The sequence below is a fragment of the Mandrillus leucophaeus genome, unplaced genomic scaffold (genome assembly GCF_000951045.1).
Source record: "Mandrillus leucophaeus isolate KB7577 unplaced genomic scaffold, Mleu.le_1.0 Scaffold792, whole genome shotgun sequence".
Classification (NCBI taxonomy): domain Eukaryota; kingdom Metazoa; phylum Chordata; class Mammalia; order Primates; family Cercopithecidae; genus Mandrillus; species Mandrillus leucophaeus.
The window spans coordinates 221,819-236,261 of NW_012108608.1; the positions used below are offsets into that span (position 1 = coordinate 221,819).

General features: G+C 32.5%; 1 protein-coding gene across 3 annotated transcripts in view; it reads right to left on the minus strand.

Annotated features, from left to right (window-relative positions):
* BANK1 (B-cell scaffold protein with ankyrin repeats 1) overlaps window positions 1-14,443 on the minus strand; it is a 302,892-nt gene that overhangs the window by 216,766 nt on the left and 71,683 nt on the right. For all 3 annotated transcript variants that reach the window (XM_011967207.1, XM_011967205.1, XM_011967206.1), the window contains 2 exons: window positions 13,041-13,179; window positions 3,624-3,763 (listed from right to left, as the gene is read on the minus strand). In XM_011967207.1, the coding sequence (XP_011822597.1) occupies window positions 3,624-3,763; window positions 13,041-13,179 (279 nt within the window). The remainder of the gene's footprint in view (window positions 1-3,623; window positions 3,764-13,040; window positions 13,180-14,443) is intronic.

Consider the following 14,443-nt stretch of genomic DNA (forward strand, 5'->3'; position numbering starts at 1 on the left):
AAAACCAAACACCACATGTTCTCACTCATAGGTGGGAACTGAACAATGAGATCACTTGGACACAGGAAGGGGAACATCACACACCAGGTCCTATTCTGGGGAGGTGGTAGAGGGGAGGGATAGCATTAGGAGATATGCTTAGTATAAATGATCAGTTAATGGGTGCAGCACACCAACATGGCACATGTATACATATGTAACAATCCTGCACGTTGTGCACATGTACCCTAGAACTTAAAGTATAATTAAAAAAAAAAAATCTTTTACTAAAAGGATCCTACTACTTAAATTAATAATTAGTGTGTTCTTTTAGACTTTCGATGTTATTTTGCTTTTATGTTGTTACCTAGTTACAAAGTTAACGTTATTATTTCCCCAAGACATTTTTGTCAATAGGATGAAAGTCTCAAAGGTTTTAATTACCTTAGTTCAACAGGAGTTACTAGCATTTTAACACTAGCACTTCAATTCTAATTATCATCCGAAACTGGGCTTTGGATTTCTTTCATTTGAATCTCTCTTATATTTACTGTTTTAAGTGATGCTCTGGAAATTTCACCTTTATGAGGCTGTGTTCTGGGATTTAGTATTTATCCAACAAAGAAGAAATGATTAAAGAAGCAGATAGATAATTAAACTATTCAGGTTAGGTGTTCTAAAACCTAATAGACATCATTAAAAATTAAATTAGAAAGCCAGATTTCTCATTATTATTTCTTTTCTCAAATTCACAGAATGCTCATTTGGCTATATGCATGGTTTCTTTTAAATGATAATACAAAGTCTCTTATTACAAACTCAACAATTGCTAAAACATAAACCCTGCAGTTTTCTCATTAGTAATTCTTTCCTCAAATTCACACAATGTTCATGTTATTACATGCCCAATAGTTTTTAAATGTTCATGAGAAAGATCTTATTGCTACGTTTTAGGATTACTGAAATCACATCTGCCATTAAAATTTACTAAAACACTCAGGAAAGTTCTTACAATATACCATTTCAGCTAAGTAGGTAGGTTATTTTAAAAATTCAAATCTTCCGGCATATATTCCGACTTATAAAGAGTAACTATGCTAAATAAAATTACAATGTACATTGTGTTTTCAATACAGATGTTCAAAGTGAACCATGGGCAAAATATTCACATTTTGTTAATAAAATGGCAGAGTAGCCCATGAAAGAAACAATTACTGAAATGTTTAATCTGGAAAAGAAATGTACAGCTTTCCACAAAATGCTGTTTTGTTTTGTTTTGTTTCTTTTTACTTTCCTCTTTTTTGGTCTTTATTTTTTGAGACAGAGACTTATTCTGTCACCCAGGCTGGAGTGCTGTGGTGTGATCTCAGCTCATCGCAACCTCTGCCTCCTGGGTTCAAGCGATTATTTTGCCTCAGTCACCTGAGTAGATGGGATTACAGGCATACATCACCATGCTTGGCTAATTTTTGTATTTTTAGTAGAGATAGAATTTTGCCATTGTCAGCCATGCTGGTCTTGAACTCCTGGCCTCAAGTGATCCACCTGCCTTGAACTCCCAAAGTACGGAGATTACAGGCGTGAGTTACCATGCCCGACCACAAAATTCGTTAAATACATAATCTATGTGGGAGCAAAAGCAAATATAGAAAGGAAAACCAAATGCCCTGAAGGAGAAGCACAGTGTGGGCTGGGACAAATCCTTCGAGGTCAAACAAACCTAAAATACACTGTGGCAATGCCTCTGCAGTTGCTTCTTCAGGGGTAGAAAGTGCTTTTCACCTCCTCAGTGAGTTCACAGATACCCTGTGTGGTCCAGATACCAGAAGATTTAGACAAATCCCATGTCATACTTAGTCCAAGATGCTTGGGAGACTCACTGAAGTGCAGCCTTTCCTTCTATCCAGCCTGTTACAGTACAGCTTGATCTGGTCTGAGATCCTAGTCTCAAGATTTTGTTTTATCCAATCCCACAATACTTCTAGGTGCCCTCAAGACAGTTGCAAAACCTCTAAACCTCCCTTAAATTACATAAATTAAACAGTCTCTTATTGTCTCTCCTTGCCATGCCATGGTTTGCTACCACCAAGTTAGAGTAATTCTGTCTGTCATTACTCAGACCTCTGACGTGAAATGGCTCTTTCCTGATGGTGAAACCTGAATCATCCTGTGCCTGCCCAACATCCTCCCTTCTACAGGCCACCAGAGCTTGATGGTAGAGAAAAATCCTTGAGAAAAACCGTGACTCTTTCTTTCCCCTCATTTCCAATACAGAGGGTAAAAAAGAAACAGCATTTTCCTACTTATCTAAAAACTAGCAAACTCACTTTTTTTTCCACTTCAAGCTGTGAAAGAAATCATGAGTTGCATATTTATAGCATCCTGAAAAATTGTCCAGAAGTCATAAATTACGTTTACTTTTTACTATATTCAAAGATCCCCACCCACAACAGAAAGACCAACAGAAAATATGTTTGGGGACTACTTTACTTCTACACTGACTGAATAGTCACAATGCAATATATTACCTTTATTAATCTTTTTTTGTTATGAACATAATTTTTAAGTAGAGGATAAGGTGGACTTGTCACAAGGAAATGAAACAGTCCGTTTTTCAAGCTATTACTTTTGTACTTGCTTTGGAATTACAATATAGACATTTTGTCAAATGTCCTCAGACTCTCCAGTTTGACAAATGTTATTTCACTCCCTGTCCTTTTCTAAGACATGTTTACCTTTTCCTTTGTTCTAAAATATGCTGTTCATATAATACAAAAATAAAACTCTAATAGAAAAATGTGTCACATGAAATAATAACAAATCCTCCAATTCTAATCTAGTTTAAACACATAAAGCTTCATGACAACTTGTCAGCTACATTATCATTGATAGTTTTGTTAAAAATCCTATAAGTTTTTATGGTAAATTTTATGGTAAATTTGAAGATACTTAGACTTCCTTTCTCTACCCCTTCTCCCTCTCACCCACACGAAAAACTGAGGCAATTAAGCAAAGTTATAATTCTAATTATCAAGTCGTTAGAAATGACCTTTATTTCACTCTGAAAATTTGATGGAATAAGCACATATTCCTAATAAACATCACAAACAAAAAATAATTTTCACAAACAGATAACAATAATAAATGAAACTAAGGAAAACATACACTGAGCTTAGAAGTGTCCACATGAAAGTAACAATTTCTAGATTGACACCACATGTTCCCTTTTTGGTGACATTTTGGTTTCTCTAACTCCTTAATCTCAAAGCATGAGACAGATGATTTGACTTTCATTTTACTTTATGTTATGCAGGTCTGAATAAAGAAGGAATTCATTTCTTAGGGGTTCTTTCTAATTGCTCTCTCCATCTGCTTGTAACAGCTTTAAAATGAGCCCATCACAATGGCTACCTTGTAATGAATAAGCTGTTTTCCATTGACATTATCTGGATTTTTTTTGACCTAGGCAAAGTAATTTGTCCACATTTTGGCACAACAGAGGTTGCTTCTTCCCTTCCTATTGACCGGTAGTAATTCACTCTTATTCAATCAACATTCAAACTTATACCAAAGCATGAATCCTCTTATCCTTCATTAGCTCTTCAGCTTACATTATGATTAACTTCATGGAAAGATCAACTTACCTGGCACAAACTGTCTCCTGAATCTGCCATTCTGAATAGGCATTCCTTTGCCTTTGCTGTTGGGTAGTACTTAATTTTGGTTGTGGCTTTAATGATTCCATCACAGTAGACATTGACATGGACTGAACCAGCAGGAAACTCTTATGAAAATAATAAACAAGAATTAGGGGCAGAGTATTTAATGCATATTCATACTATTACATCTTTTAGAGAATATAAAAGAAGTCTTTAAAAATTCATAACACTTTTACTAATCTCTAGCACTTAAAATCATTTTTAAAATTCTTGGTAGTTGGAAACCACAAAATGAAATGTACAATTTTAGACTTAATTGCTTAAAAAAAACTTAAAATACAAAACGTATGTTAAAATAACAATAAAAGTAAAGCACTAAATTATTTGTCCCTACTTACTTACTAATATAACTTTTCTTTGTAATATTCTATAATCTTGACAAAATTCTTTAGAATTTGGAAAAGTATAGCCATTTATCAAAAGTTAGGTATTTATTATTTATCTTATGAAAACAATTTAATTAATTACAGGCAAGTTTCTCAAAATTGTAATTTGAAAGAGTAGAGCTGATTTAAATTATACAACTCGTATTCAGTTGACTACAATGAAAAACCCTGGGAAAGGCAAGGTTTAATGCCCAGATACTAAAGTAGTATTTACATCATACATTCATCTAAAGCCTTTTTGAGAACAAATTGTTCAAAATGAATGATACACTACATTGTGAACTGTGCTGTAATATATGAGCAGCATTAAAGTTATATAAGAATTTAGGACTGTCTATGAAAGAATACCAAAAAGCAATCAATAAAAAGTTATTATGTTTTAGTGTAAGAAAAGTAAACAAAATGTAATTCTTTAAATTCATTTATGGAACAAATTTTAAGAGTTTTTAATCTGTCATTGAGGTACTTCCCAAGTTCTCCCAGAAAACTGTCACTCAAATATCTAGGGTTAGGAATAAGTCATTAAATATAAGAGCTTTGAATATTTAAAATTTTTAAGCTTTAAGTATTAATTTCACTTTATCTCATGAAGCTGTTAAAGGACTTCTTATAATATTGCTGAAGGAAATTTAAATGCAACGAAAGCAATCTTAAGCTTAACTAGGTCAAGGAGCTGAAATTTCTTCCTCTCATATTTCTTGACTAGATGCCTTGCCTGTATTATAATGATATATGTAGAAAAATAGGAGCTCTCTCTTCCCAAAGAAGCATTCATCCAATAGAGAATGTAAGGGAAACTACAACAAACAAAAATGAAAGTTTTAAAGCACATCTCATCAGCTAAAGCAGTATGCATATGGTAAAGGGGGTTCTAGAGTTATTGGAGTCAAATGAAATCAATTTCAGCAGATTTAATAAAGATAAATTTCAATGTAAATGTTATGATAAGTCATAAAAATTATTTTGAAAGAAGATATTAATTTGTTTATCACAAAAGAGATTTGGAGTTTTACCATGGAGAGTTAACCTTTTGAAAGAAAATCAGGTAATGAATCATGAGAGGTATATGGTGAGATTTGCTTGGTAGTTTTTTGATACAGAGTAGATAAATATTCTATATTTTTAAAATCTAACATGAAACTGAACTGATTTATTCTTGAGTCCTTAGTTAACTCAAAATTTTACCAGTGCATCTACTGATAATGATGTCGATTTTAGAGTAATCCTCCAAGGAGATGCCTTTTAAAGTGTTGTGTTTGCTGTATACATTCTCATATTTGTTAAATGGCAGTTATTAAATCAATACCTAATTACCGGTCCCAACTATATGTCACAGAGAATGCCTTATAGATTCATCTGCTTGGGAGGCCTCCTCAGTAATATATTATTGAACTGACCTTTACATGAGCAGTACCCTGTACTGCTTGAACATTATTTTACTTTAATTTTGGTTCACTATGATGACTGTATTTTACAGTTTCTCAGTAAAACTAAAAACCAATTAATGTAAGGACTCAAATAGAAGCGAGTAAAATTAAATGTTGTTTACCGTCTGGACGAAAGTATCAAGCAACACCTAACCCTGTAAGTGCACACAAATACAGGTCAAGATCTCCAAACCAAGCAAGGATATTACTGAGTCAGCCGTGAAGAGGAAAACAGGCACAGAATGGAAGGGAAAAATGGAACTCCTTGCTCCCATCATTTCAAATCTCAAATTCTGTTACATTCAAATGTCTTTGTCAACCTTCCCCTTCTCTATACTTAAGTGGTCTGTCCTTGATGAGGTACAAATTGAAGTAATTTATGAGAATTATAATCCAAAGGTATTTCTGAGTAGTTAAAATATTTCACTAATTCTATAAAAGTGGATATTTCACAAATCTATTAATTTCAGAGCTCTTTTGTCTGCGTATGTCTATTGCCTGAGAAGCTGTGTTCCTTTATGATCCCATTTTAGACTTTTCCCATATGGTAAACATTAAATGAACCCACTACTGTTTCCATGAAAATGAAATAAACATGGCTCTATTTGGATTCTAATATTATCATTAAATAAATATAGGTGGCTTCAAAACCTGGGTCATGCCTAAAAATTAATATCAATTTAAAATATGTTTAAATTGTTTCCCTGAATTACGATATTTATAAAAATATATTATCAATGGTTATTTTCTTAGGCAGGTTGAGCATAATATTTGGCATATCCTGAAGTATTTTTCATGCTCTTCTAATAAATTATAAAGTTATAATTTACATTATCCAGAGCATAGTTTCTTAATAAAGAGATTCTAAATCTTTGTGGATACATTATGCATTCCTTTCAAATTTTAATTGGTTATCTTCCTGCTGCATTAAATTTTTTTCTCACAGTACTATAAGTACCAGAAGAATACTCTCTACGTTCTTTGTAAAAATTAAAAATTAGTTAGTATTTACAGTTTAATGGTTTCACATATATTTATTATAAGTTTTGACATAAGCTGAGATTTTAGTAACTCAAATTGCTTTAGTACAAAACAGTCCCTGTCAGTGACAAACCTATGGTTACCATTAGGAGGGTGTGGTGTCTAGAAAATAAATTAATTATAGGTGTGGCAAGTTATTGAGCTGAAAGGAAAGGGGAGATGGGAAAATTAGAAGACATTTTCTCAAATAGAAACATCAGGTTAAGATGTTTCCATGTGTCAAAAGGGAAAGATGCTACTTAGTAAAAGAACATCTTAAGATTTCACCACCTATCAGCATAATTGTACTTTAAAATAATTTTTGTTTATCTCTACATTGTTACCAACTGAAAATATCTGGCACTGCTGCTGTTTTTTTATGGAAGACCAATAATTAATGATTCAATTTTTTAGAGACATAGACCTCTTCAGATTATCCATTTCTCCTTGTGTGACTTTTGGTGGTTTATGTCTTTCAAGAAATTTGTCCATTTGTCTAAATTATCAAATTTGTATCCATACTCACTATTATCCTTTTAATGTTCCTGGGTCAGTAGTAATTACCCCTATCTTATTCTTGATATTAGTAATTTGTGTCTTCTCTCTTTCTTTTTTGGTTAGCCAAGCTAAAAGTGTATCAATTTGGTTGATCCTTTCAAAGAACCAGCTTTGGATTTTGTTGAATTTCTCTCTTATTTTCCATTTCACTGTTTTCTGCTCTAATTTTTATGATTTATGTTATTCTGCTTGCTTTACACTTAAATTGCTCATCTTTCTATAGTTTCTTAAGTGGAAGCATGGTTATTTATTATATATGTTTCTTCTTTTCTAATATAAGTTTTTAATGATAAAAATTTCCCTGTCCATACTTTTTATCTGCATTCCACAAACTTTGTTAAGTTGCATTTTAATTTATTTCAAATTATTTGAATTTTACCTTAGAAGTGTGTTACTCAGTCCCTGAATTTGGGGGATTTTCCAACTATCTTTCTGCTGTTGATTTCTATTTCAATTCTATTGTGGTCTGATAACACAATTTGTATCATTTCTATTCTTTTATATTGAATAGAGTTTATTTTTTAAAGATGCAGCAGATGGTTTATCTTGGTGAATGTTCCAAATGAGTTTCAGAAAAATGTGCATTCTACTGTTGTTGGATGGAGTATTCTATAAATGTCAATTAAATCAAGTTGATTAACAATAGTGTTCAGTTCATTTATATACTTATTGATATTCTGTCTGCTGAGTCTATTAATTACTGAAAGACAGTGTTCAAATCTTATATAATAGTGTCTATTGCTCTTTTCAATTCTAGCAGCTTTTGCTTTACATATTTTGACACTGTTGTTAAGTGCATATATGTTTAAGAGTTTTCTGTTTTCTTGGAGAATATGTCTTTATCATTATATAATGCTTCTGTTTATTCATGATAATTTTTATTTTTCTAAAGTCTTCTTTGTCTGAAATCAGTACAGCTTTCCAGATCTACTTTGATTAGCGTTATCACGGTATTAGGTTGGTGTATCTGCGTTTTGATCTCTGCTTCATTTTCTCATTCTTCTTATATTCCAATTTCATTACATTACTTTCAATGCCATTTGCAAAACTGCAATTACTTTTGCACCAACCTCCAACCTACCTTGCTCCAACCCTTTCACTTTTCACTTTTGATTTACCCATGTCTTAATATTTAAATTGAGTTTCTTATAGACAACATATTATTGGGTCTTGTTTGTTATCCATTCTGGCAATCTCTGTCTTTTAACTGACGTTCTTAGACTATTCACTAAACTTAAGTAGTGATTACTTGGCTTCAGTAACGTGGTTGGGTTATATCTACCATACTTGTAATTTTTTTTTCCCCTACATTTTTCTTTGTTCTCCCTCTCTACCCCAACCTTTTCTGCTCTCTCTCAAAATTATTTGAGAATTTTGTAGGATTCCATTTTCTCTCTTCTTAGCCTACTATTTAAAAATTTTTAGTAACTGTCCTAGAGTCTGAAATACACATTTTTAACAAACTTAAGTCCCTCCTGTCCCTTATGATATTGCTGTCATTACTTTCACTTATCCTTGTGCTGTAATCACGCAACACATTGATAGTGTTTACTTCAGACACACATTTATCTTTTAGATCAATTAAAAATAAGAAAAATGAAGGATTTTGTTTTTACCTTCATTCATTTATTCTCTGATGCTCTTTCTTCATGTAGATCTAAGTTTCTCACCTATATTATTTCCTTTCTTTCCCAAATAACTTCTTTTAAAATTTCTTGCTGCGCAGGTCTGCTGGTAATGAACTCCTCCATTTTTCTGTCTGAAAAAGTCCTTATTTCTCCTTTGTTCCATATTCAGGATAATTTCACTGAATACAGAATTTTAGATTGGTGGGTTCCTTTTTTTCACAATACTTAAAATATTTTACTTCACTATTTTCTTGCTTGTGTGGTTTCTGAAGAGAAATTCAACATAATTCTTATACTCGTTTCTCTACAGGTAAGTTATTTGTTTTCTCTGACTTCTGACAAGATTTTCTCTTTTGTTTTCAGTTTTCTACAGTTCAAATGTAATATGAATAGGTGTCAATATTTTATATTTATCTTTCTTTGTGTTACTTGAGCTTCCTATATCTGTTTTGATCGCTGCCATTAATATGTAAACATTTATTGTTCTTCATTTTCTCATTCTTCTTGTATTCCAATTACATGTATGTTAGACCTTTTGAAACTGTCTCACATTTCTTAGATGTTTTGTCCTTTCTTTAAAAGACAAACAAACAAACAAAAACTTTTTTCTCTTTACCGTTTATGCTTGGGAAGTTTTCATTGACCTGTCTTCAAGTTCAATGATTCTTTTCTGACCTTTGTCAAGTCTACTAATGAACCTATTAAAGTTACTTTTTAATTTCTGATACAGTGGTTCTGATTTCTAGCATTTCCTGTTGATTCTCAAAATTTATCTCAGTTTACATAATCAATATGTTCTTTCATGTTGTCTACATTTTCCATAAGATCCTTTCATATCTTAATCACTTTTAAAATCCCTCTCCGAAAATTTCATCAACTGTGTCGTATCTAATTCTAGTCTAATGCATGCTTTGTCTCTTTAAATTGTGTTTATCTTGCTTTAGGAATGCTTTGCAATGTTTGGTTTTGGTTTATGACTAGATATAAGGTAAATAGTCCTGTAGTGAAAGAATTTATAGGAATCTGTTTAGGAGTTGGACTGTATTTAATGTTTGTTGTAGCTATCGGTGCTAGCAGCTTTAAATTCCTCTACCATTTTTGTTTCTGTCTCTCTTTTTGATTATGTACTTTTCTAAGTACTTTACCTAGAGAGAGTCTGGATCTTGCTGGGATTTTTCGGCTGGTTGGTTGCGTTTTTTAAACAGTAATCCACTGTCATTATGCTGGAATCCTGCTGTGGTAACCATAAGGTGGTAAGGAAGGAAAGCATTCTATATTCTTATGATTAAGTCTTAGTCTTTTAGTGACTCTTCACTGTGACTTTACAAGTGTTTTTCCTGTGGCATAGCTTCACCTAATCCCCCTTAAGTGAGACAGGAAGGCCAGAGGGAGCCACAGTGTAATGATGTCCTTTCCCAGCTGGAATGAGGCTCTGGTAAAGTGTTTTCTTCTGGAGAGTAGGCCTGTGCTATGGAGAACATGCTGGAAGTATTTCACCATGATTATTCTTCCTCTGACCCCACCAGGGTTCCATGGGATCTTTCTCAGATATTCATTGTACAAACCTGGTGGGATTCATGGAGGTAAATCCTACAAAAGTGTGGGGACCTCCTAAAACTACTGCCTCCAGGAGTTTCTCACTCTCAAACTAATCCATTCTCAGCTTTCAGACTTCCGTCAAAATTAACACTTAAGTGCTCCTACTAGTTTGTGGCTCCAGTGGCTTCTGCTCTAGGTAAGTAGATTTCAAGTGACACTCTCTTAATTCATTGTTTTCTCCAGCTTTTGGAATAGTGGATTGCCCTTGTCAGAGCTCAGAAGACAATACCCCAAAGTATGACGTCTTGGTGTGCTGCATACTTTGAACTAAAGAAGATAAAAGGGCCTCAGAAGCAAGGTCTTTCTGACCTTCCATCTTCATGTCTCCCACCCTTCTTCCTGCCCCTGATCCAGTCATAGAAGCAAGAATTCCTCTTCCCCAAGGCAGAGCATAGAAACTAGAACTCCTCTTTCCCAAAGAAAACCACAAAACCAAAAAAGGTCTCCCTTCTCTCTTCTCCCTTAAAGATCCTCATTTCAGAGAAAGCCTGCTCCATACATAGGAGGAAAGAATGTCACATAGAGAAGCCAACAAAAATCTGTACAGACAGGCCTTACTGGATCCTCCTCCCCTCAAGCTTGTTACCACTAGTTCATACTCTTTTGTTCAATCACTGTTCTACATGGCTGTTTATTCTTTGTTGAACCTAACCATAAAAATAGACAGTTTCTCCTGGGTCCTTGGGTCTTCATTTCTGAAGGCTCCTATAAATCTTTGATTAAATAAATTTGTTACGCTTTTCTCTTGTTAATCTGTCTTTTATTATAGGAGTGACAGCTGTGACCCTTATGATGGTGAGAAACTAACACCTGCAACTAACACCTTCCAACTTTAGTTCTCTAATGGGCTCAAGAAACGTGGTCGATTTGTAGTTGTTCAGCTTTTTCTTGTAAAAATGGGCTCTTTACTGTTGGGGCTAAAACGATTAGTCTAAATATTACTCGTAAAACTTTTGTTTTCCTTATATATCTGTGCACATGTACTGGGTCATGATGTAAAATGTAGTTCTTACTAGTTGTTCTTAGTAGGGTTCAAAACATTTCAAAATACAGTGACATGAAGCAGAGAAAATAAGGCTCTGGGCCTATTTCTGCTGAGGCATTTTCCATCCATACTCCCAAATAGGTTCAGGTAACCATCTTGAATATTGATAGAAAGCAGTCAACATTTTGGGAGAAAATTTCTCATTAATTTACAGAATACAACAGTTGAAACAAATACTTAAATAAGTTTAATTATGATAGTTGGTAAATAGTGGTTTATTTATCTATTTATTACAGATTTGTTGTTTAACCATGGAGACAATATTATGTCTTGGTATATCTTGGAAAGCATGACATATTCATTTTCTGCTTCTCTTATAATTAATTTGAACTTTGACATGTTTTATTCTTTATACTGTCCTAGCCAGTAGGTATACTGAGCAAAAATTTTTAAGTAATGTGAGTAATTATATTTGACAACTTGATCTGCTAATTGGGAAATATTATTTAAGTGCTTCTGAATCTGCAATATTGATGTTTCTATAGTGACTTTAGTCTAACTAAATTTAAATTCTGAAACTAATTAGTTAGAAAATTTTATTCATTAAACCACTTAAGAATGTGACATAATGAAGTAGGCGGCATTGAGACAAGAAAGAAAGAAAAGGAAAGAGACAGAGTTTTTCTCATTTCACTTCTACATATGCTTATCCATGACAGAAAGCAGTGTCTGAAATGTTTATAAATGTTTAGTATGGAGTTTTTCCTTCTTATAATCCAACTTCAGTCTAAACTGTGCAAGGAAATCCATACACACGCTTTCCACACAAAGAGAAGTCTGTAAATGCTTTGTAAATAGACTGCATAATCACTATATTTTAAAAGGAATACATGTTCAAAATGTGTTTGACATGATCTTTAATTTAAAATATTTTTGCCATTTCCAAATTCATAACAAGATTGAGCATATTTTTATTTCCAAATATTTTATAAAGTTCACATTTATGAGGTTTTGTAAGATGATTTTATTCTCTGATCATGAAAAGACATCATAAATGTACAAACCAAGTAGTCTTACATTTATATTAAGATATCTGGAAATTAGTATTAGATTAATATTAGAGTTTGATTTTAGCACAATTATTGTTGCAAGTATGGTTATTCCATCTGGAATTTTAAATCTGATACAATTTATCATGCTATAAGCAAAGCTGGATAATCAAATGATTAGCTTTGTAAGTGAGATAAGGAAAAGATGAGAAGATTATATGTACAAATTGCACCATACTGATAAAATAAAGGGGAAAAAATGCTTTTCAGAGCCACAAAAATATACCAGAGACTTGGGGGGAAAAACACAGAAAGGGAAGAAAATAGAGTTTATTAATAAAACTCAAAATAAATTGCTAATCCAAATGTCACAACAAAGCACAAAATTTTAGTTATATGTTTAGTAATTGCCATATATTTAAATGCTGTCTGCTGACATATTTAAAAATGTATGATGTTACTGGATGTCATTTCATTACACAGTATACAAACTAATTTCTCATAATTTACATGTTCTTACTTTTGCAAATCCAGATTAATAATAACCACCTTGGGTATGTGAAAACTAAACACAGGAAACACCTGCAGAACAATATTAGTTTTTGTAGGGAAGTGAAACCATTTATCATAAATTTATTGGAAGGAACTCAGGATGATGTTTCATACTTATTAAATCATAAACATTCTTACCTAAAGCTTTCATGCACCAGACTTTCTTACTCCAAAGGGCTGGCCGTGCTCTAATACGCTTATTATTTGATGTAAATTCAACCTCCACAGTATCACCAATTACTTCATCTCTCAAAATTATGAATATTTCACCAGGATTCTGTAAGTTGAAAATGTAACCCATTTAAGCATTTGAAAAAGTTTACATTAGTCAAAGAACTCATTACATTTCTTTATAATTAAGGTAATACACTATCATTGAATAAGTCTTCTACGGTGTTTGTATTTTCAACTGTATCTGGAAATAAAATACATAAATGTGATTCTCACTACATTTTAAATATTATCAAATTTCTTTTTATTGGGTGTTCTTTTTTTCCCTCTAATGCCATGTTTTGCAACTTAAAGAAACAGTGTGAATATGGCCTCTTCCTTTTCCTCTTGCCTCTTCCTAAATATGGCTCTCTGTACCAGGGTATACGCATCATTTCACAGACCAGCAGAAGACTATAATTCAGTTGTTAACCAAATCATTTTTCCAAATCCCTTTTTTACTCCTTTGTATAACTTGGTTTCTTTATCTATAAATGATAGAATTGAAAAAGTTTAAGATCTCTTACAATTTAAATATAATGACTTTTCTTTTAAGAAGTCTAATAGTTTTATGTTTTATGTAGTAGAAGTTCAGTGGCTACTGTTTATTTATGACAAGTGTCTGCGATGGTTTTTGAGTTGACTAAAGGTTATAGATCTAAAGTTTCTAGATGTAATTAACATGGAAGAGCCAAATCTATAAGGTGAAAAAGGTTATTGAATAACTCTTTGTGAAAAAATATTGAGAAACAATACTAGGAATGAAAGATTGGGGTTAACACAGAGAAAAGAAAGGCATAAACATTTATTATCTATTTTATACTAGAAATTATACTCAGCACTTTTTATATAAATATATTTTCTCTAATCCTAACTGAAACAGATAAACAGAAAGGCATACATATAGAAAGACAAACACACACACACACACACACACCCCCAAAATAAACAGATAAGGCTATTTCTTTTTCTCTTTTAAGAAAAGGACAACTAATATACAGAATTACATTCTGAAGTCTAATCAGAAATATTTAATTTCCAAATCCACACTACTCCTTATATCATGCTGTCAAACCCCATGAAAAAGCTAAAATAAAACATTCTTTTATGATTATCTTACATATCACCTTTCAAAAGCTTTCTTCAAGTCATACTAAGTTTCAATTCCATGCTAAAAAAAACAAGGATCGCACTTATATGCTCTTATAAAATCATGTTTATCAAAAAGTTACTAATTTCAAGATTCTCTTAAATGCCCCTAAGTATAAATTACTCACCAATAAAACTTACATCTTTATGCTTTATCCCAAAGAGCTTCTAACTACGTTGAC